The following is an 18643-nucleotide window of genomic DNA, read 5'->3' as shown; positions in this document are numbered from 1 at the left end:
GGTGGGGGCGGGGGCGGGGGAGGAGGCGGAGGCGGTCCCGCACTCGAGGGACCTGGTGGTGGAGGCGGGGGAGGCGGAGCACCTCCCGAAGGGGGCGGAGGACGGCCTGGCGGTCGCGGGGGCGGAGGTGGGTTCGAAGCCTGTTGGGGTGCCGGCGGAGGCGGAGGCGCAACAGCTTGTCGCGTGGGCGGAGGTGCTGGGGACGGAGAGGGCGCAGGCGCTGCGCGTGCAGGTGGAGGTGCCGGAGGCGGAGGTGGTGCAGCGGCAGCAGGGGGAGGATTGCGCGAAGGACGCGAAGGAGGAGCAGGAGGGGGAGACGGTGGCTTGTTGCCAAACTCGGGCGGAATATGCGAGCCGCGAGGGCGCACCGGCGGAGGTGGCGGCTTCTTCTTCACGCCAGAGTTTGCTCCTGCAGCCGGTTTCGCCTCAGCCTTCTGCGCGTCTCTCACGAAGTCCTTGATGAAGTCCATGTTTTGCATGAGAACCTCGCGCGATACGCCCTGGCCCTCTAGGTTGCCCAAGAACGCCTCCCACGATGGGTCGACATTCGTTGAGGTGAATCCTGTGTCTGCGTCGTATCCCATGTGCGCGACATGCTTGAAGGAGCCCGCCGCTGGGCCTGAGATCATCGCCTTGTCGATCTTGCCACCCTTGCTCGACTTCGCAGCTTTCTTCTTCGTAGACCCAGACTTTGCTTTGCCTGGATAAAGTGTTAGCACACGGCGTGCGGTACCTATAGCTATAGCCACGCACTACCATTGCCAACCTTCTTGGAGGTCACCTTCTTGTGGAAAGCCTTCGCCTCGCCTTCGTCAGCGAAGACAAAGCCAATCATGCAATCCTGCCAAACGTCCAGGGTAAGCAAATCGCCGCCGTCTACCAACATAGCCACGTACATCACCAGAAAACGAGTGGAAATAGGGGCGGTCCGAGTAGTACTCGAAACCCTCATACAGCTCATGCTCCCAGATGATGCCCCGCGTCCCCGCCAGGTCCACCAGCTTGAGGTTCAGGACACCCTGGGTATCCCTGACGAACGCGATAGCCCCCTGCAGGCCCGTGTAAGACCATTCGTCCGGCTTGGGGTAGGCATAGTATATGCGAGCGAGCGCGGCGGTGAAGATCTTGTTGGCGGGCGCGTTGACCGCGGCCTTCACCTTGGTCTTCTCCTCGTTCGAGAGCGTAGATTGAGCGGGCATTCAGTGTAGACGCGTATAGTGAGTGAGGTGCACTGCTGGCAGTGACGAGAGGGATGAGTGCTACGGAGCGCAGTTGCGCGCCGTCTGTGCCAGTGAGGTGCACAGGACAAGATGTGTCCGAATGTCAGATCGACTCCGAAATGACGCGGTAAGTCCCCCGTAAGCGACGTTATCAGTTTCGGGCAAATTGGCGCGCGGCACAATTGAACACAAACTCGGCCCGGATCCTACATTCGCTCACTTACTGCGAGCCACTGTGTGGCTTTATGGACATCCTATGTATGTACCGCGCTGCGCACAGGCTATGAGGGCCCTGCTGGGGATGTGTAGAAGCTCATTAAATAAATGTGTCGGAAGAGAAGAAATATCCAGTAGACCGTGACTGGCGTTCAAGTTCTTCTAGGGCCGATTTCCCACCTCCTCTATCTCCTGCTGCCCAGGACATTCGATGTCTCTTGGTTGTAGACTGTCGATCGCCCATGAGCTCCCCCCATAATACTGTTCTGTATCATCGTCCGTGAAATCGATGGGTGGAAGCGTCCGGAGTTCCCGTATCCAATGATCGACGTCCGCGCGTGCAAACTGGAGGATACTACGTGAGCTGAGCTGCGAGTCACCGGAAGGATGGGTATAGGCATTCGCTGCCTCTTGTAGGTCGAGGAGAAAGTGTGTCATGAGAATGGCTGTCAGTCTGGTGAAGGTGTCGTTGATGACGCTATAAAAGAAAGATGCGCGGACGCCACTAGCCGTCGCACCCGCGGTGAGCTGCGGCCATCATCGCGTCAGACGAACTGGGTGGACGATGACAAATGTGTGCGCACCGCAAGAGAGTAAGAGACCAGATAGAGCACATTTATGATCGTGAGGACACTAGTCGTGTGATATTTGAGTATCATCCTAAACCTGGCAAGTGCTCCTTGACGTACATGAAGTACATCGCCCCTTTGAACATGATGTGAGTCCACAGCTCATTAATAGTAGTCTATGAGGTACGTATGCATACTCACCGTTCCTATACATGACACTCGAGAGTGTCTTCGCCACGCCAAGGACATGGACGCTTTGGTGACGATGGGTGGTGGCCCAGGTGAGTGCCATTACGATGACGTCTGCGACAATAACGGATACGCGAGCGACGATGGACACTGTGGTACGAAGGCCGTCAATTTTGTATCGATAGTGGATGTTGGGCGCACGGCACTGACAGCTACGACTTGTCAGTCAACTACCACAAGGTATGATAGGGACGACATAAGCTACACACCTGAGATGTGATGGCACAGGAGCGGCACTCTCTGTCGTACAGCCTACGAACGGAACGAGCGTGCTGTCCCCGAAACGGAATTGAGCCTGTCGGGAATCATCTCAATATGAAGTATACCAAGCGCGTGTGCGAATCTCACCGTGTACATGGCAGCTGGAACGAGCGAGAGAAGAAGCACGAGGACCGCCCAAGCCCACTGATTTCGTAGTGCATATACTCGGAGACAGGAGAACGCTGTGCCGCGGCCCGAAGTCAGTAGTTGAAAAATGGCCCTACAGTATTTGATTTGACTACTCACCTGTCCATATGAGATATTGCAAGGTATATACACCCAGTTGCGTGGCCGTGTCGGCAGTGCATCTATGTTATGTCCATGGTTATCGACTGCAATCGACTGCGTCGATGCACGCCTGTTGGCGAAACAAGACACTTACCCCTTCATATATACATATTTCGTTAGCATGGGAAATAATGCGTGCATTAAACTAGCAGAGCTTACTACATTGGAAGCCTTCAAAGGCTCCCATAGCAGATTATATATGGAGTAGACGAGGATGAGGTAGCGATTCGCGAAGAAAAGGCCAGATGCGCCGGAGAATTTTCGCTTCCAGAAGAAAGCCACCTCTCTGTCGAACGTAAGGAGGTGGTGCCATATGAGGAGAGCTGCATGAAACACGAAGTCAGTCACGCACACGGACATGGAAGCAGGCAATCCGAACACACCAGAGGCAGCGGTGGTGCAATATTTGACTGCGGCACTGAAGAAACAGAAAAGAGCGATTTGACATCAACTATGTCTGATGCCGAGTACAACGGCTGAAACTCACTTGAGACTCTGGATAGTGACTACGCCGACGGTCTGCGTGGCATTAACCGCGGGGCTCATGTTCGTTAGTCTTGAGATGGATGTTGCGAACGTCTTGGACAAGCGGAGAACAGCTGAGGGGCCGCTGTAGACTTGTACAGGAGTTCTGCACACATGAGCGATTACCGGAACCCATTAGTGGCCCAAAGCCTTTTATGTAGGTGTGCAGTACTCACAAGTACACCGCTATTTGGATTGAACTATGACCACGCCGGGCTCGGATCCTCCGCCATCATACCTCCGGGCTCACTTATGTCGCCTTGAAAGGAAACAGAAAGTGCGAAAGCATCGTGGCGTAGCGCAGGCTCATTTCCGCTACTCCGCTTCGACATCGTGTACATGTCACCCTGAATCAGTGCGCAGCCCCGCGACCAGTGGCCGCACGCTGCGCACCAACACATGCTGTGACACGACAAGTGGTATACCATGCATAGGGAGCAGTCGCAACAGACATCCCTTACGCGAGGATGCCTAGACGGACGATGTGCGAGCCGTGCTGACTTCAAGTTGTCCCGCCAACCCCGTCATGGTACAGGGGGATTTGACTCAAGATCTATACGCACGTCGTATTTGGAAACCAGTTGGAGGTTGACATATATGAGCACCCAATGGCAGTCATGCGATTGACTTGCCGGGGCCAAGCTTGAAGTAGCTTCGGCTCCACGCGCTCCGCGGCATCAACAATTCTGTTGATGTGAGTATACTGTTATAGTGCTCGTGCATCGTCGCGCAGACGCTCACTGTAGACATAGCCTCACGCACCCGCAGCGACAGCGGATTATCCAGAGCTTTCGCTCCCCTGCCCTTATTCCGTAGTCGGCGTCGAACTCCATATTTGACCGACGTATGCCATCCGCAAGAATCGGTCTGAAACAGACCGTGAATGGATGGGTCTTCTAGTTTCCTGAGATGTGCCCCTGTACAGAAGACCGGACATCGTTACACCGGAAGTATACATGTGCCGGAACCTTGCGAGTGATGAACGCGAAACATGAATCTTAACGGTGTGCGTCAGTAGACAACCGCTAAATTGCGTTACACACATACCGTGCTCTAGTCCTAGAAGCTTTGCCTTAGGAGTCTGCATGTCGTACTAGAGGTAGCCGGTCGATCAGTCAAAGGAGTCGACACAAAGCGTAGCGGCCGGGATGTCGCATGCAAGAAAGTAACACCAGCGATTAAATCCCGGAGGTTCTCTGCATCGGACAGCTTCGCGTTGGTCAAGATGTTTTACGGGAGGCATCCATAGAGGTTGTTCCAGCCGAGTATAACAAGTTGCGTTACAACAAGGAAAGCGAAAGCGCACAGAGCAAGTCACAAAGAGTTCCATCGAGCGACGAGGTGAAGGGGATAGTGTATCGCTAGGTCTCCGCCGCGCTCAACTTGACGAATTCCAACGCAAGCTTAGGGCTAGGGTCGAATATTGAGCGGCGAAAAGCTGGAAGTAAATCTGGGCACTCACCTGTCGGCAGGCTTCACCGGGACCTTCTTGTCGACAAGTTTCCCGCCCTTCGCAAAAATGAAGTGGCTCCGCTTCGTCTTGCCCCCTTCTCCGGCACCCAGCGCTGTGATAAGCACACGCTTCGGGTCTGAGAGTAGTGGATAAGGGAGCTCTTTCTAGAGCGATATTTCAGTTTTTCACTTCGTTCCGGCCGACGGAGTGTATACTGGAGAACAAACCTTAGTTTGCCATTTGGCCTGAGCAGACGGCTTGTCTGCGCTGAGGCAGTAGACATCGAAGCCAAGCGCCGTGAAATCGGGATAGATATCCCGGAATCCGCAAGCTTGCGTGGTGCAACCCGCTGCATGTATATCTCTCAGAGCATGTTCGCTCTCCGTTCAACACGCGCACTCACGGGTATCGGCTTTGGGCACTAGGAAAAATATGACGCCCTTCTCAGCCGCTAGTGCCGCCACGTTGACATCCTCGTCCTTCTCACTCTTGAGCGTATACGACGGGAGTGAGTCTCCAATGTCAATAGACGACAGAGCTGGTGCTGCTACGTCAAGAGATCGATCAGCATGATTCCCCGTACCTCAATAATCGTTCCTGCGCTCACCTTCGGCCTTATCGTTGAGTGCGTCCCCCGACTCCTCCGACGCCGGATTTTCAGCTTTGCTCTACGGACATGGAACGGAAACAAGCAAGCATACATTTCTTGGTTAGCCAGTACATATAGACAGAGCGAACAAGAATATCGCACCTTCTTCACGGTGGGTGCCGCGTCGCCCCCATCGTTCGCACCCTCCGCGTCGGCTGCCCTCTTCTTGCTAGTCGCCTTCGTCACAGCCTTCTTGACAATCTCCTTCACGGCTTCGACCTTGGGCTGAGCAGAGATCCGCGTCGACCTCCTGGCGGGCTCGACGGTCTCCGAGGAAGCTTTCGCACGCGGGGCCATGGTGGGGGAACTGCGAAGAAAGGCGGGGGGAGCCTGGGTACCGTCCTGGTCCAAGCCCGCTGATTATATACGTGACCAGCTGGGGCTAGCGTGCCGCCTCTTGCGCTTCCTGAAAGCCGGTGACACACGCTCACGCCATCGTCCCGCAGACGGAGCGACATCTAGACAAGCTCTGCGGGTCTGCGCACCCCTGGATCCGAGCCCCGGCTCCGTGGTGGAGGCTCGAGGGAAATAAGTCGACACGGCGCTCACCGAACGAGCGCGCCTGTAAGTGCAGTACATGAGGGTACACAAATCGAACTGCTGCCAGGGCAAAATCTGCTCAGATCGGAGCTATAGTTAAGATTAATAACTACACAGGACACGAATGTGCCGCAATGCTGGTAAACCTGAGATAGAGATCGATACGACGGTGCTATTGCTGGACTAGTGCTCTCTATAGTACTGGTAGGTTGTCATGCATCATGCGTCGCTGAACGAAGGAGCGAACTGGGTGGACGTATGCAAGAGTGTCAGGAGGACAGCGGATGAGATGATCAGAGCGATGGGGTAAAGTTGAGGGAGGGATATCCACGGTAGTGTAAATACAGAAACCAGAATAGCGAACCCCTTGAGGGTCGCACAAGCTAACGTGTACAATCTATGTTCTCCTGATAAGTATACTGTAACGAGGAGATTTTGCTAAGACATACCATCACGAAGCTGCACCCGACACAGGTTCGGCTGTTTCCCTCATCGAGCTAGAAGATGAACTCCGCGAGAGGATAGACGGTCTTGTCGACGGAGATATGGGGCTCGCAGTCGCAGAGGTAGGGGTAAGGCCACCGCTCAGCGACCGTTCGATCGGGGACGAGACGTTCTGGGTATCGACGGACACTGCGGAACTTGACGAGCGGGAGCGACGGATGTAAGGACGTGGAGGTAGCTTCTGTGGTTCTGATGGTGAAGTGGCGACAGGGGATGCACGTTCGCGTTCAGATGGAATGCTGTCCGAGCCGTACTCGTCCACCAGACGGGGTGGAGGTCGCTCTACCATTGCTTCAAGAAGCTGAGTTATTGACGGGGTTAATTTATGTTTAGATGGGAAGAAGAATCCATACGAACCTCCTTGCGCAACTCTTCGCCGTCATACTCGCCCTCCATTTCTTCGGGTCCAAGAAGTACCGCACCCTTCCTGAATACCTCTCCCTCCTCTTCCACGAGTCGCCTCGAGCTGCCGATAGTTAGCATACTACTTCTCTGCAGAAAAACGTACGGAGGGTACTCACAGGTCTACAGGAGACACAACATCCTCGATCACGTCTGACTCCGGGCTCCGAGCAACCGCTTCGCCATCCTCATCGTCAGATTCCGTGATCAGGAACGTCGGGCTGAGGACACTCTCTTGCGGCTCCGGTTCGGGTTCCGCGCGACCCTTGCCCTTGTCCACTCGAGGAGTGATCGGCTCGTCATCATCGTCATCATCGTCAGCCTCAGCATCCTCGAGCGACGCGGAACCATTGGTCGCGATAACCTCAGAGTGCCCGTTGCCCATCGCATCACCATTCCCTAAGAGGATCCCGAGGCCTTGAATCTTGAGAGGCTCTGGCCTGGGTTCCAACCGGCCGAGGAGCATCATCAAGTCGTCGTTGAGAGCCAGCAACATCTCCAGTTGCGACGGATCCGAGGTCCTCTCGATCAAGGCCACGACAGACTTTATAAGTTCCCGCGTAGACTTCACCATCTCGGAGTTCGGGTCGAGCGTAGGGCGGGCTGGCGACGACGAGCCAGATGACTGGGCGAGCAGAGCTTCGAGCTCGCTCTTCCGGGAACGAGCCTGGAGCACGACATCGGACTCGGTCTGCGCCGCGGAAAGGATGTCAGTCGGGGCCCGGGACAGAGAAGGCAAAATGTCAATTTGCTCATCGACCTTTTTCTTGTCGTCCTCCCGGATGGATTTCGCAAGCTCGCTCTGCTCGATCATGCCCCACACGCCCTTGGCTTCCCCGCGTCCGCTCTGGACGCTAGCGGCATCGCCCAAGCTTGCCCGCTCGGCTTCCTCCGTGTTGCGTATGCACGTCTCGAGAATATCGCGACACATTCTGTTTTGAATGAGTCACTGTATCTGGCCTCTTCCTCCTATCTGCTCACCTTGCCATCTCCTCGTCCGTTGGAGGAATGTTGAGGTCCATACACCGCATGACGTGATTCTGCTTGAGCCCAGAGCTCAATGCCATGACGCCGGCAAGGTCGAGGTTGTTCATCGTGAGGTCCAAGTGGAGCAGGGAGGCGGATTCTGGTAGGAACTCGGCCAGCGCGATAGCGCCCGCGGAGGTCATGCCAGTCGACGAAAGGAACAGCCGTTTCAAAGCAGCGTTTAGCGTGAACGCCGTCCTCAATGATTGTATCTGTTCAAGTGTAAGCGTCGAAAGCCTAAGAGCCTATCCTATTGGCTTACCCCCTCCAATCCAGGACCGCAGCAAGGATTCTTGCTCAAGTCGAGTGTTTCTAGACACGAGTTGTATTTCTGCGTTACGGGTCGTTTAAACTGGTTTCGACGTCAACATTCAGACAGCACCCACCAAGGCCTCCGCAATTGAAACAAGACCCAGAACATCGAGCTTGTTCTCGCTAAGATTGAGCACTTTCAGCGTTCGATTCCGCTTGAGGACTTGAGCGATATAAGTAATCCCGTTCTAGCGAAAAGTCAGATACGAGCGATCATCTCACAAATGATACTTACCCGGATGTCGTTCCCTTTCAGGTCCAGCGTTCGGAGCGCACCCAATCGAGGCAGATTGTCCAGCGCCCTAACTTGCTCTAACAAGGCAGCACTCGGTCCGTGCTTGATGGGCGTCTCAGTCCCCCGTGCGTGCCCGTTGGACTGAGATGGATGTGCTGGTGGGGGCGGTAGGCGAGCGGTCACACCGCCCTGAGCAGATGAGGTTATTATGGGCACCGGGCGTCCAGAAGGAGACAGCGGGTTCGTGTTGCTAGGCGTAGGCACACCTGGTACGCGTCGGGCACGGGGTATATATGGCGTGTAGGTCGTTTGTGGTAGAGTTGCGGGGTGTCGAGGTGGGGGAAGGACGGGTCCTGCCCTCGTGGGTGGTGCTAGAGTAGCACCACTGCCGTTGAGCGAGGGGAGCGGCTGAGACGGAGATGATGGCGTAGCAGGAGGCGTGAGCGAAGCGAGACTCGAGAGAGACGTCACAGGGGAGCTCGGGACGGATGACCCGTCAGTGGAGGTAGCAGGGAGGCGGTCAGGGTAGTCCTTAATCATGAGGGCGATCGCCACAGCACCCGTTGCGCTTATACGATTATGCCGTAGTGAGATGTTCCTCAGGGAGGACACCCGTACAGCGTGCGCTACAGTAGGGTAAGTGCTGTCTCGACTAAAAATAACGGGAAGTACACACCCAGCGCATCGAGTGCTTGCGGTTTAAGCGAACAATCATCCAGCCGTAGAGAGACTAACCCAGGTGTGGGCGCTGCAGGTAGCGCTGCTGCAATATACTCGATGGCCTTCTTGTCCAACGCGTTCTGAGCCAAGTCCAGAAACTGCAGACTTCTCGCCTACGAGGGGGATTATGTGTGCTCTAAATAATGCAAGCACGAGAACTCACCTTCGTTACGTACGCACCGATTAGACGGAAGGCCGTGGCCTTTAACCGTCTATTGGAGGAGACTGACAAGAACGTGAGCGTGCCTGGAATAAGCAGCGCATGTAGCAATGGTTTCAAGATCTTGTAAACAGTCAATGCATGAACATAATCTGGTCCGCGGCCGTGAACTCACTATCTCGTCCAGGTCACACTCCTTGAAGACCAATTTACGGAGACCCCACTCGATTGTGAACACGTCGGATAGAACCGACGCGGAACCGAGGTTGAGCTGTATACCTGAGAGGTCTACTGTTCGCGGGGTAGCATTCGCAGCACGCTAAACAAATAGATCCGTGATGTAGCCACCGCGAGCAGCCATCAAGAAACGTACCTTGAACGCCGCTGAGATGGCGGGGTCGGGCACTTCTTCTCGTCCCGTGCAGCACTCGCGGTAGAACGCTTCGACCTTGTCCATGCTCCACCAGTCATCTTCCGCGCTCGACTCGGGGTTGGTCGGGGTGCCTCTGACCACGCGCCGTCTTCGCTCAGCCTCGCGCTCTTCAATGGACCGTTTCTCCTCCTTTAACGACGGCGTAGAGGGTGGGTTGGTCGACATGATAGGGTATATCATGGTCATCTCTGGGAGGATGAAATGTGCACGCTTAAGCGTGCTGGCTTCATCCTTGGCAGCATCAGGTTGCTGGCTCTGGGTTGGCAGGATCTTGGAGATGCGCGCGAAGAAAGAGGGTTGCGGGGGAGGAGGGCGCTTCAAGATAGACTTGCCCGGGGTCGGAATGGTCACTGCGGACGACGATGCTGAGGGCGACAACATCGCTGCATGTCAAACGGGTGGTGGAGGTTGGGGAGATCGCGCGAGACTCGCTTCACGGGACGATGGCCAGGGTTCCGGGCAGCGTTGCCGCCCTTGAGCCAATCCGCCAAGAGATCTAGCAGTTGTAAGTACCAGAGTTGTAGTCGGCTAGATCTCAGTAACAAAGGTGTTGTAGCAGAGTAAGCTGGTTGAGTTAAGCAGTACTTCAGTAATCCTTCGATTACCCCTGTTAGCGCTTGTTAGCGCGCTTTTAGAGCGGCCCGACGTGTCGGGGGCCACGTGGGCGCTGGAACAGCAAACCTTAACACCCCTGGCTGTTTGCAGACGCTGCCTTTCGCCGGGCACGTACTTGCGCCGATGTTTGGACTACAGCCACTGCGCTCGGTGAACCTTGCTAGCACTCACCAAACCGGTTGCTATAATCACACTGTTTGACCGCTGAAAATGCGCGTAGATTCAAGAGAAGTAGCACAGGTCAAATTAACTTGAACCGACCCGGGAACTTCTGCACCGGCCCCAACATGTACGGTATCTTCATGAGGCGATAGCTCGCTATGGATACATGTTCAACAACATCATATATAGCTAATCCACTCAATGCCTCGATAGGCAGCTGTGCGCTATGGACGATAAGCGGACTTGTGTTCCGTCGCACATGAGACACCACCTTGCTCGTTCATCGAGGGAAAGCCCGCGACGTTTGATATTACTTCTAATACATCGATATTTTGTGGGACTACAAGAAGTTATAAATAATAACAAGAGATGCTACGATACCGGTTTGCTGTAGGGGGGAAGAATAGGCTACAAGAAATTAGGGACTCGATAGGGTAGGAGACTTAGCACACATCCATATACTCGCGGCACTGGCTGTACAGCCGCGCCCATCTTCCTCCGTTCCACTCGCGTATTCTTGCCCAGCAATCATGCGGGGAGACCTTCTCTATCCAGATCCTGTCCATGGGTTTCAGTCCATCATCTCCGTGCAGCCCGAACAGACACTTACAGCACGGCGCACAGCGCGAAATCGGCATAGGTGATATCTTGCCCCATGGCGACAACGCCGTTGCGGTCGGAATGATTTTTGTCCAGCACAGACGCGAGGAAGTTGAACTGCTCCTTCACGGCAAGCCACGCCTGGTCGTGCTGTGCCGCCGCCACGCCGCCGAGGTGCGCGCCCGGCGCAACTGCGGGCGCCCCGCACCTGAAGTGCGCCTGGCTGCGTTCTGGCAGCCGCTGGTGCGTGAGCGGAACGAGGATCGGCAGGAGGGGACGCGCGAAGATCTCCTGCACGTAGTGCACGAAGAGTGCCTGCATGGCGCGCGAGCCTTCGGGGAAGATGGAGCGCGCAGGGTACGTCGCCTCGAGGTACTCGGCAATCGTGTTGACGTTAGAGAGCACGACGGGCGTGGTCCGGGATCGGAGTGTGTCGACTATTACGGGGAGGGTGTAGACGGGGCGGCCGTCGGACTTTTGGGCGGAGGGAGGAGCACCGATCGTGCGGAGGGTGGATTCGACCTCGGGGAAGTCGAGCCAGACGGTGCGGTGGGGGAGGCGTTTGTAATTCAGGATAAATCTACGTAGCGGTCAGAGTCATTGACAACGTCGTTGGTCGGACATGTTGCTCACCGTATACGCCAGATATTCGGAGCCCATGGCTGAGGCACCGTAGAGCGGACGTCATAGAGGGTAATGCCAGAGGTGGACATGGTCGCTGAGGGACACACTCGCCGGTCGATACCCATCCTTTATTCGTGGGCGCAGAGGTGCAGGCGCAGTACCAGGATGAGAGTGCGCGGGGAGTCGCCGCAACAGGGGACGGTGATAAGCGGCAAGGAACAGCTTGCTCCGAGGTGCAAACAGCCGGACTCTAATATCAACGCCCGCGCAGGGGCGGAGTGATAGATCCCGGAGCGTACGTTTACGTTTCACGGGCGGCATCCTACAAGGGCCCTCCTCCTACGTCAGTGAGGCCAGATCATGGAGGAGTTGACGTCTCCCCGAACAATTAGGAGGCGGTCCCGATAGCTGCCTTGAGTCACAAAAGGACATGCTAGGACAGCCTCCAGATCCAAGGTAAACTCGAGGCACTAGTAGACAGAACGTGACAGCGTGAACATCGGAGCGAATTTTGAACGCACCATAGCATCCGGATATACGTAGTGACAGGCCATTTTATATGACGTTATGATTGTCCCCGGAGAAACGGGGACCTCCGAGTTGTCGTGCGAGCGTGGTACTGTGGTCGACGGTGTGGTTGAAGAAGTGGTGCGGAGGATGCCTCGAGGCATGAGCACAGCAATAACTGAATTGGGAAGAGCGCTCTTCCCACGTGTCGTCCTTGGTACCTAAGTTTGAACCTGTTGGAACTGCCACCTACTGCCTCCGACACAGGTTGACCTTCTAGATAACTGGAAAGCCTTTCTAACTGATGGACTACTTACCTGCAAATCTGTCTTCCTTGCTCCGGTTTTCAGGCATGCTGAGGTCAGCGGTAACGCTGATAACGGCTGATCGGTGACCTGTTGTCGCGAGACAGTCGCACATAGGTCTGTGCACTGATTCAACACTGGAGACCTCGGACATCGGATGCAAGAACAGGCATGCACACCCACTGAATGGTTATCGTCGCAAGGAGTGCTCCGAACTGTGGCTCAAAACGTGGCCTATTCCTGTCGCGAAAGATGCAGGAACGAGTTGGCTTCACCGCCTCTGGATATCACCGGTTCGCCGCACTCGGCCGACCAGCACGGAGGAGCCAAGGATAGCTCCTGACGCGGACGGCAAGCTATTCGCTGAACACCGGGACTTGGAGGGCTATTCTCATCACACCGGCGTACACTGTCCTCCTGTTGTTGATGGATCGCCCTTGTACTCTACTCGGTCAGTACGTCCTTGTCTATGAACTTCCGCAAGGACCTGATCCGGTGCGCAGGTGTTTTCGACCTTGACAACAATCATTCCCGCAGCAGGTGGTCCCCGAGCCACTTACATCGGTGTTTGCGTGAACCTTGTATACGCCTGCGCAGTGTGCCCGCGAACAATTCCTTGCTATGGGCCCCGCATCTGCCGACGTGGCATCCTGTGAGATCCCGGTCAATCAGTAGGTGAGTGCAAGACGTGGGCGTGGCAGTTACGTTGAATCTGACGGCTTGAAGTAGCATTCGATGGGCGTACGCAGCCCTGTGATTCCGAAAGCTCACGTCAGGCTCAACCTCTCGGTACCGCTGCAGGTCCAAACGCCCTACCGCGCTAGCCATTGCTCTCTTCGGAGCCTCTTTCGACGTCACGGTGTCTCTTTCAGTTATGGAGTATCCGGAACTCATGCACGGCGTACTACCTGCAATTCAAGGTTCAGATCCTTTCCTCGTCCTGGACCCGATAAGTGCTCAGCGGTTAACGACCAATACTCGCCATCAACCAGAGCCTATTACACCGGGCTTTGCGTGAACCTTGTACGCTCACGGAAACTCCCTTGCAATGGGGCCAGCACCTGCTGACGTGTCATCTTGGTCAATCAATAGGTGAGTACAGGTGAACGTGGACGTGGCAGTTACGCTGCATCTGACGGCTTAAAGAAGGGTTCGACAGACGTTCCGCGCAGCCATGTTCGATGTGAACTTCATCTTCAAGTCATACGAGTCTCCAGAACGGGCGTCGCAGCCCTTTTGAGGAGGTACTTATGTTAGCGGTGGCAGTCCAAGGCACCATCCTATATCACCTACGCCACTCTCTACCTGTTTCTGTATGCCGGTGAGCTTTCGGCACCTACATATACGCATATTCACCCATAAGGAGGACCGAAGGCCTTTTGACTCAAGCTTCTACAATTGCCACAAACGGGCTCAATCTACTGCGAGGGTTCGTTTCGGAATGTGGTGGGTAGGTGGTGAGTACTGAGTATCCGCAGATCGTGCATGCGCATCCTCCAAGTCGACCTGTGAATGAATCAGGTGCTTTAGACATCCTAGTACTTCTTTTCAATGTGTCGGAACTACTCACAACTAATGTGTGTACAGGTACCGCAATTGACCATATCGTGCGTACTTCTCCGAAAAAGCTGACTTCTCCGAAAAAAGCTGAATTCCTCCTTGCTGAATTGAGGATGTAATTTGGCCAAGTAGAAACTTCCGCGGTTGGCGCTGACGTTCAAGACGAACCCTACTACACACGTAGGACCTCCAGTCTGCCCACCCAGTCATCTCGGTGCATCCAATCCGTCCACGCTCGGGGAAACGAATGCCAAGGGTGAGCTTACTGGAAGCTCACGTCTATCGCTGCAGTGTTGGCCGCTGTCGCGCACGTTCGCCGGTACGATTCGGCCTATCGGCAGAAGATGGAAAACTTGTATGTGCACAGCTGGAAGATCCGAGCTCTGCTGGTACTGGCGCGAATTCGAGTCAGCCTGGAGCAGATGGAACGCATACCATGCGTGTGTTTCCGACGACCAGTTTGGGCAGGGGTCCCGCCTGTTAGTTCCCTGACACCTTCATACCCCTGGCTACAATGGGAATCGGGATACACTTGGCGCTGCGCCGTGGCAATGGTACGGCCGGTAGTACACGGTATGTCAGCCGTTACTTAAGGCGGCAGCCGTCGTAGGGTCCACATCACCGCGTATGTTGGTTCCGAGGGCGGCCTCCTACCAGCGCTCTCAGGATCTATGTCCCGTTTGTCTCCTGGGTTGAGGGCGCTGTCGAGTTGGGAAACATTTATCCACGACGGTGAATCATCGTTGAGCATGACCGCGGCCGGGATACGTCGTAGCGTCATGCGTGCTCTCATAACACGGCAGCAAATTGCAACGGGCTGACAGTACGGCGATCGTGGTCGCGGCGTGCGTGCGACAAGAGGAGCAGCCACTTCGCACCACCACCGGCGTAAACCTGGCCAGAGCTCCGACCGTCCGACAACTCCGGGCGGCCGGTCCGCCTAGGCGCCCATGATCACGATGAGATCACACCCCAAGCTCACTCAGCCGCGGGCCCAACCTACTTTACCCGCAGGCGGCCTCCGTTCTTTTGGACAGCAACCACCACCACCTCTACCGCACACACCATGACCACCGCACTCGACGCACTCAAACAGACCGGCACCGTCGTCGTCTCCGACTCCGGTGACTTCGAGTGTGAGTGCGATTGGCGCGTCTGCTCGCTTAGATTGCACGCGGGGACTGATACTGCTCGTCGTTAGCTATCGATGTCTACAAGCCCCAGGACGCGACGACCAACCCGTCGCTCATCCTCGCTGCTGCCAACAAGCCCGCCTACCAGCGCCTGATCGATGCTGCCATCGAAGCCGGTAAGGCCAAGGGCGGTGACATTGAGACCCAGACCAATGCGGCCATGGACCGTCTCGTAAGTGCACGCTCGCGCACACTCAATCGTATTCACTCTTGACTGACCGTGACTTCCAGCTTGTCGAGTTCGGCAAGGAGATCCTGAAGATCATCCCCGGCCGTGTCTCCACCGAGGTCGACGCCCGCCTGTCCTTCGACAAGGAGGCGACCAAGGCGAAGGCGAAGGAGCTCATTGCTCTCTACGAGTCGCTCGGCATCAAGAAGGAGCGCATCCTCATCAAGATCGCGTCGACCTGGGAGGGTATCCAGGCTGCGCGCGAGCTCGAGCGCGACGACGGCATCCACTGCAACCTGACGCTCCTGTTCGGCTTCGGACAAGCCGTTGCGTGTGCCGAGGCGGGCGTCACGCTCATCTCACCCTTCGTCGGCCGTGTACGTGACTTTCACGCGGAGGTTGAGCGGTGGGATACTGAACATGTGCACAGATCCTCGACTGGTACAAGAAGAACAAGCCCGGAAAGGACTACGTCGGCGACGCGGACCCCGGTGTCCAGTCGGTGAAGAAGATCTTCAACTACTACAAGCAGCACAACTACAAGACGATCGTCATGGGTGCTTCTTTCCGGAACGTGCGTGCGCCTCTTGCTCTTCATATGGGCTTCTAACTGATGACCCTTTTCGAACAGACCGGCGAGATCACCGCTCTTGCGGGCGTTGACTTCCTCACGATCTCCCCCAACCTCCTTGAGGAGCTCAAGAACGACACCTCCGCCGTCCCCAAGAAGCTCGACGCCAGCGCAGGTCAGTACTTGCGTAAACAAGCTGCTCGCGTACGGTACTAACATATCCTCAACTATAGCTCTGAAGGGCGAGCAGATCCCCAAGGTCACGTACGTCGACAACGAGGCCGAGTTCCGCTGGGCACTCTGCGAGGACGAGATGGCGAACGACAAGCTCCACGAGGGCATCCGCAAGTTCGCGCAGGACGGCGAGGCGCTCAAGAGCGTCCTCCGCAAGAAGCTCTCGGCTTAAATGTTGCGCGCTGTTCCTGGGAGACTCGGAGTGTGTTGTTTCGGCATCAGGGAGGGGTAGTAGGAAGAAGAAATCTGTACATGTGTAAAACGTAGCATGGATTCACCAGCATCTAGATTTTGCCTCACCATACTAGACCAGCCCTCGCTGGGTCCAGATGGGATGTGTACGAACCTTTGAAACTCGAAGGGGATATGGGTGCTTTTAATTTTGTCGATGGTCCCCTCGGGAGGTGCGGGGGCCGGCCATAATGATGTCGATGACGCTAACCGGGGCGTAGCCGCCGGCGGGGAAGGTGTCCGCGCCTCCGTGACCGACGCGAACGCACGCAGCCGCTCCTTGCAGCAGCGCTCCTCTATACATTTCCCCGCTCAATATACCATATGCATGGCTTCTCCTTGGCAAAATACCACCCACCCACTCACTCACTCACTCTGCTTGAGTACGCGCGCCCTCTTCTGTTCCCCCTCACGCCTACCATTTCATGACGACCAGCTCAGGTTTCAGCACACCTGAGACGCACAGCTGAACTTACCCGCTCAACCGCCCGGATCTATCAAGCATACCCGCCGCTGGCCTTCTGTTCGCACCCGAGTTGTAGCCCGCGCGCGATCGGTGGTTGAAAACGCGCCCCCTTCATTCACGCTACCCCCCTAGTCTCTGCCACGGCCGTCTACCGCTCCAGGCATGTCCGTAGAGGAGAAGCGGCCTAACGGCGGGCCCTCCACGAAGGAATCACCGTCAGCTCCTCCACCACCGAATGGCAGCCTCTGGGACAAGCTGCCGCCATGGGCGTCGAAGAACCTGCGTTCGGGGAAGTCCTGGAAGCTGCTGCTGAGGTGTTGGGTGGCCTCGTGGGTGTGTTTCGTGATCATGGTGCCAAACAAGTCGTTGGCGACTTTGGGAAATACGTGAGTGCGCTTTTGCAGCGGTGGACAAGATGTGGTGGCTGAACAGGAGGGTATATGCTAGTGCGTTCTTCGCGCTGCTGCTGAGCATCATGATACCGCCGAACATGCCCGTGCAACTCTTCATCTTCGTGAGTATTCACACATCTGGCTAGAAGAGAAGGACTAAACCGACGCGCTTTGTAGGCGGTCACGACCTTGGTATTAGGTATCGCACTAGGATGGGCGATATCATGTGCCGGTATGGCTGCCGCGCTCGCAGTAAGAGATCAAACACTGGTGAAGGCAACACTTCAGAAAGAGGCCACAAGGTGTGTGTGTTACGTCCGAGAAAAGCCTCTGGCGTACTGACGTTCCCCTTAGCGCTGCTGGTCTTGCCAACCCCGACGCGCTGTTCCAGAACGCCATCTTCAGAGGAGACTTCCTAGACACCAGGTTGGCCTTGCATTTACTCTGCTGGGGCAGCCGCTGATACTCAACCAGGTCTACGGTTATATATGGAGTCTTCATGGGCTTCGGCTGCTTCATATTCGCGCTTGTCAGGGCGTACGCTCCGAAGCTCACGATCATGAGCGTCTTCGGCACGATTGCTATTGACATATTCTGCGTGAGTGACCTCTAGCATATAGTGACTTTGTCTTATACTCTTGTCCTTCACAGAGCTTCGGTCCGCTCTTCCCGGTCGCACAGTACACCCTCCTCAACTCCATGTTGACTTCCGTTGCATGCTATATCGCGATTGCGCTGGTGTTCATCACCTTCGCATTCCCGGAGACGCTCAACCATTCCTACCTGGCGTCTTCGGCGGAGCTCCTCGGCAAGTTCCAAGGGATTCTGGCCATGCAGGAAGAGGTGCTACGAACCGACCCGCATGACATCGTCACCGGCACTCCCCTTGCCACAAAAACAGCCATGGCGCGCACTGGGATGATCATGCAGCTCCAGCAACGTAAGTCTCTCGTAAGGGTTTGGACGCAAGTGATACAGCTGACTCGTGCTGGACAGTGATGGGCCAGAAACAATTCCTCAATCTCGAGTTCAGCTGGGGCAGGTGGAATGGCGACGATATCAAGGACATGCTCGAGCCGCTGCAGATTATCGCGACGCGCCTAGGTGCTTTGAACGGTTTCGCGAAAATAATGGGCCACCCCCTCTCGCTTGCGGACCACAAGCACGAAGACACCGAATCCGTATCGGAGGCTCAGTCGGACGCTAGCGGCACGGCCGTAGACGACACCTTCCTCCTCCGCCAGTTCCGCGA

The 18643-nt window shown here is 55.9% G+C and overlaps 7 protein-coding genes across 7 annotated transcripts in view; 2 read left to right on the top strand and 5 right to left on the bottom strand.

Moving 5' to 3' along the window:
* Positions 1–356: 356 nt before the first annotated feature.
* On the bottom strand, positions 357–1199 carry TRAVEDRAFT_84358 (WH1-domain-containing protein; the record flags this gene model as incomplete). The annotated part of the gene is made up of 3 exons (XM_008043200.1): positions 357–700; positions 754–841; positions 897–1199. Coding segments are annotated over 3 exons (735 nt in total), but the record flags the coding sequence as incomplete, so codon positions are not given.
* A 399-nt stretch (positions 1200–1598) lies between these two features.
* TRAVEDRAFT_50170 (uncharacterized protein) lies at positions 1599–3349 on the bottom strand (the record flags this gene model as incomplete). The annotated part of the gene is made up of 8 exons (XM_008042892.1): positions 1599–1964; positions 2021–2069; positions 2126–2141; positions 2207–2406; positions 2464–2549; positions 2963–3126; positions 3187–3221; positions 3291–3349. The coding sequence occupies 8 exons, from the start codon at positions 3347–3349 to the stop codon at positions 1599–1601; spliced, it is 975 nt and encodes a 324-aa protein (XP_008041083.1).
* A 1340-nt stretch (positions 3350–4689) lies between these two features.
* Positions 4690–5727, bottom strand: TRAVEDRAFT_130067 (AhpC-TSA-domain-containing protein; the record flags this gene model as incomplete). The annotated part of the gene is made up of 6 exons (XM_008043199.1): positions 4690–4738; positions 4791–4945; positions 5009–5130; positions 5185–5325; positions 5389–5449; positions 5533–5727. The coding sequence occupies 6 exons, from the start codon at positions 5725–5727 to the stop codon at positions 4690–4692; spliced, it is 723 nt and encodes a 240-aa protein (XP_008041390.1).
* Positions 5728–6045: 318 nt separating this feature from the next.
* Positions 6046–10143, bottom strand: TRAVEDRAFT_59939 (RNI-like protein; the record flags this gene model as incomplete). Its single annotated transcript, XM_008043198.1, has 12 exons — positions 6046–6367; positions 6420–6775; positions 6832–6940; positions 6996–7808; positions 7858–8114; positions 8165–8233; positions 8289–8402; positions 8450–9075; positions 9126–9282; positions 9333–9452; positions 9505–9648; positions 9703–10143. 11 exons carry the CDS (start codon positions 10141–10143, stop codon positions 6422–6424), a joined length of 3204 nt encoding a protein of 1067 aa, XP_008041389.1. The 3' UTR covers positions 6046–6367; positions 6420–6421.
* Positions 10144–10982: 839 nt separating this feature from the next.
* On the bottom strand, positions 10983–11852 carry TRAVEDRAFT_38891 (uncharacterized protein; the record flags this gene model as incomplete). Its single annotated transcript, XM_008042831.1, has 3 exons — positions 10983–11097; positions 11150–11719; positions 11773–11852. 3 exons carry the CDS (start codon positions 11850–11852, stop codon positions 10983–10985), a joined length of 765 nt encoding a protein of 254 aa, XP_008041022.1.
* A 3322-nt stretch (positions 11853–15174) lies between these two features.
* TRAVEDRAFT_30435 (transaldolase) lies at positions 15175–16658 on the top strand. Its single transcript, XM_008042751.1, has 6 exons — positions 15175–15271; positions 15337–15500; positions 15560–15874; positions 15928–16071; positions 16129–16243; positions 16302–16658. Exons 1-6 carry the CDS (start codon positions 15202–15204, stop codon positions 16472–16474), a joined length of 981 nt encoding a protein of 326 aa, XP_008040942.1. The 5' UTR covers positions 15175–15201; the 3' UTR covers positions 16475–16658.
* Positions 16659–16979: 321 nt separating this feature from the next.
* TRAVEDRAFT_30434 (uncharacterized protein) overlaps positions 16980–18643 on the top strand; it is a 34743-nt gene continuing 33079 nt past the window's right edge. The window contains exons 1-6 of the mRNA XM_008042750.1: positions 16980–17385; positions 17447–17513; positions 17569–17693; positions 17746–17817; positions 17866–17989; positions 18043–18331. Coding sequence (XP_008040941.1) covers positions 17348–17385; positions 17447–17513; positions 17569–17693; positions 17746–17817; positions 17866–17989; positions 18043–18331 — 715 coding nt within the window. The 5' untranslated portion in view covers positions 16980–17347. The remainder of the gene's footprint in view (positions 17386–17446; positions 17514–17568; positions 17694–17745; positions 17818–17865; positions 17990–18042; positions 18332–18643) is intronic.

This window comes from Trametes versicolor, assembly GCF_000271585.1.
Source record: "Trametes versicolor FP-101664 SS1 unplaced genomic scaffold TRAVEscaffold_9, whole genome shotgun sequence".
NCBI lineage: Eukaryota > Fungi > Basidiomycota > Agaricomycetes > Polyporales > Polyporaceae > Trametes > Trametes versicolor.
This window is presented reverse-complemented; position numbering and strand designations above follow the sequence as displayed.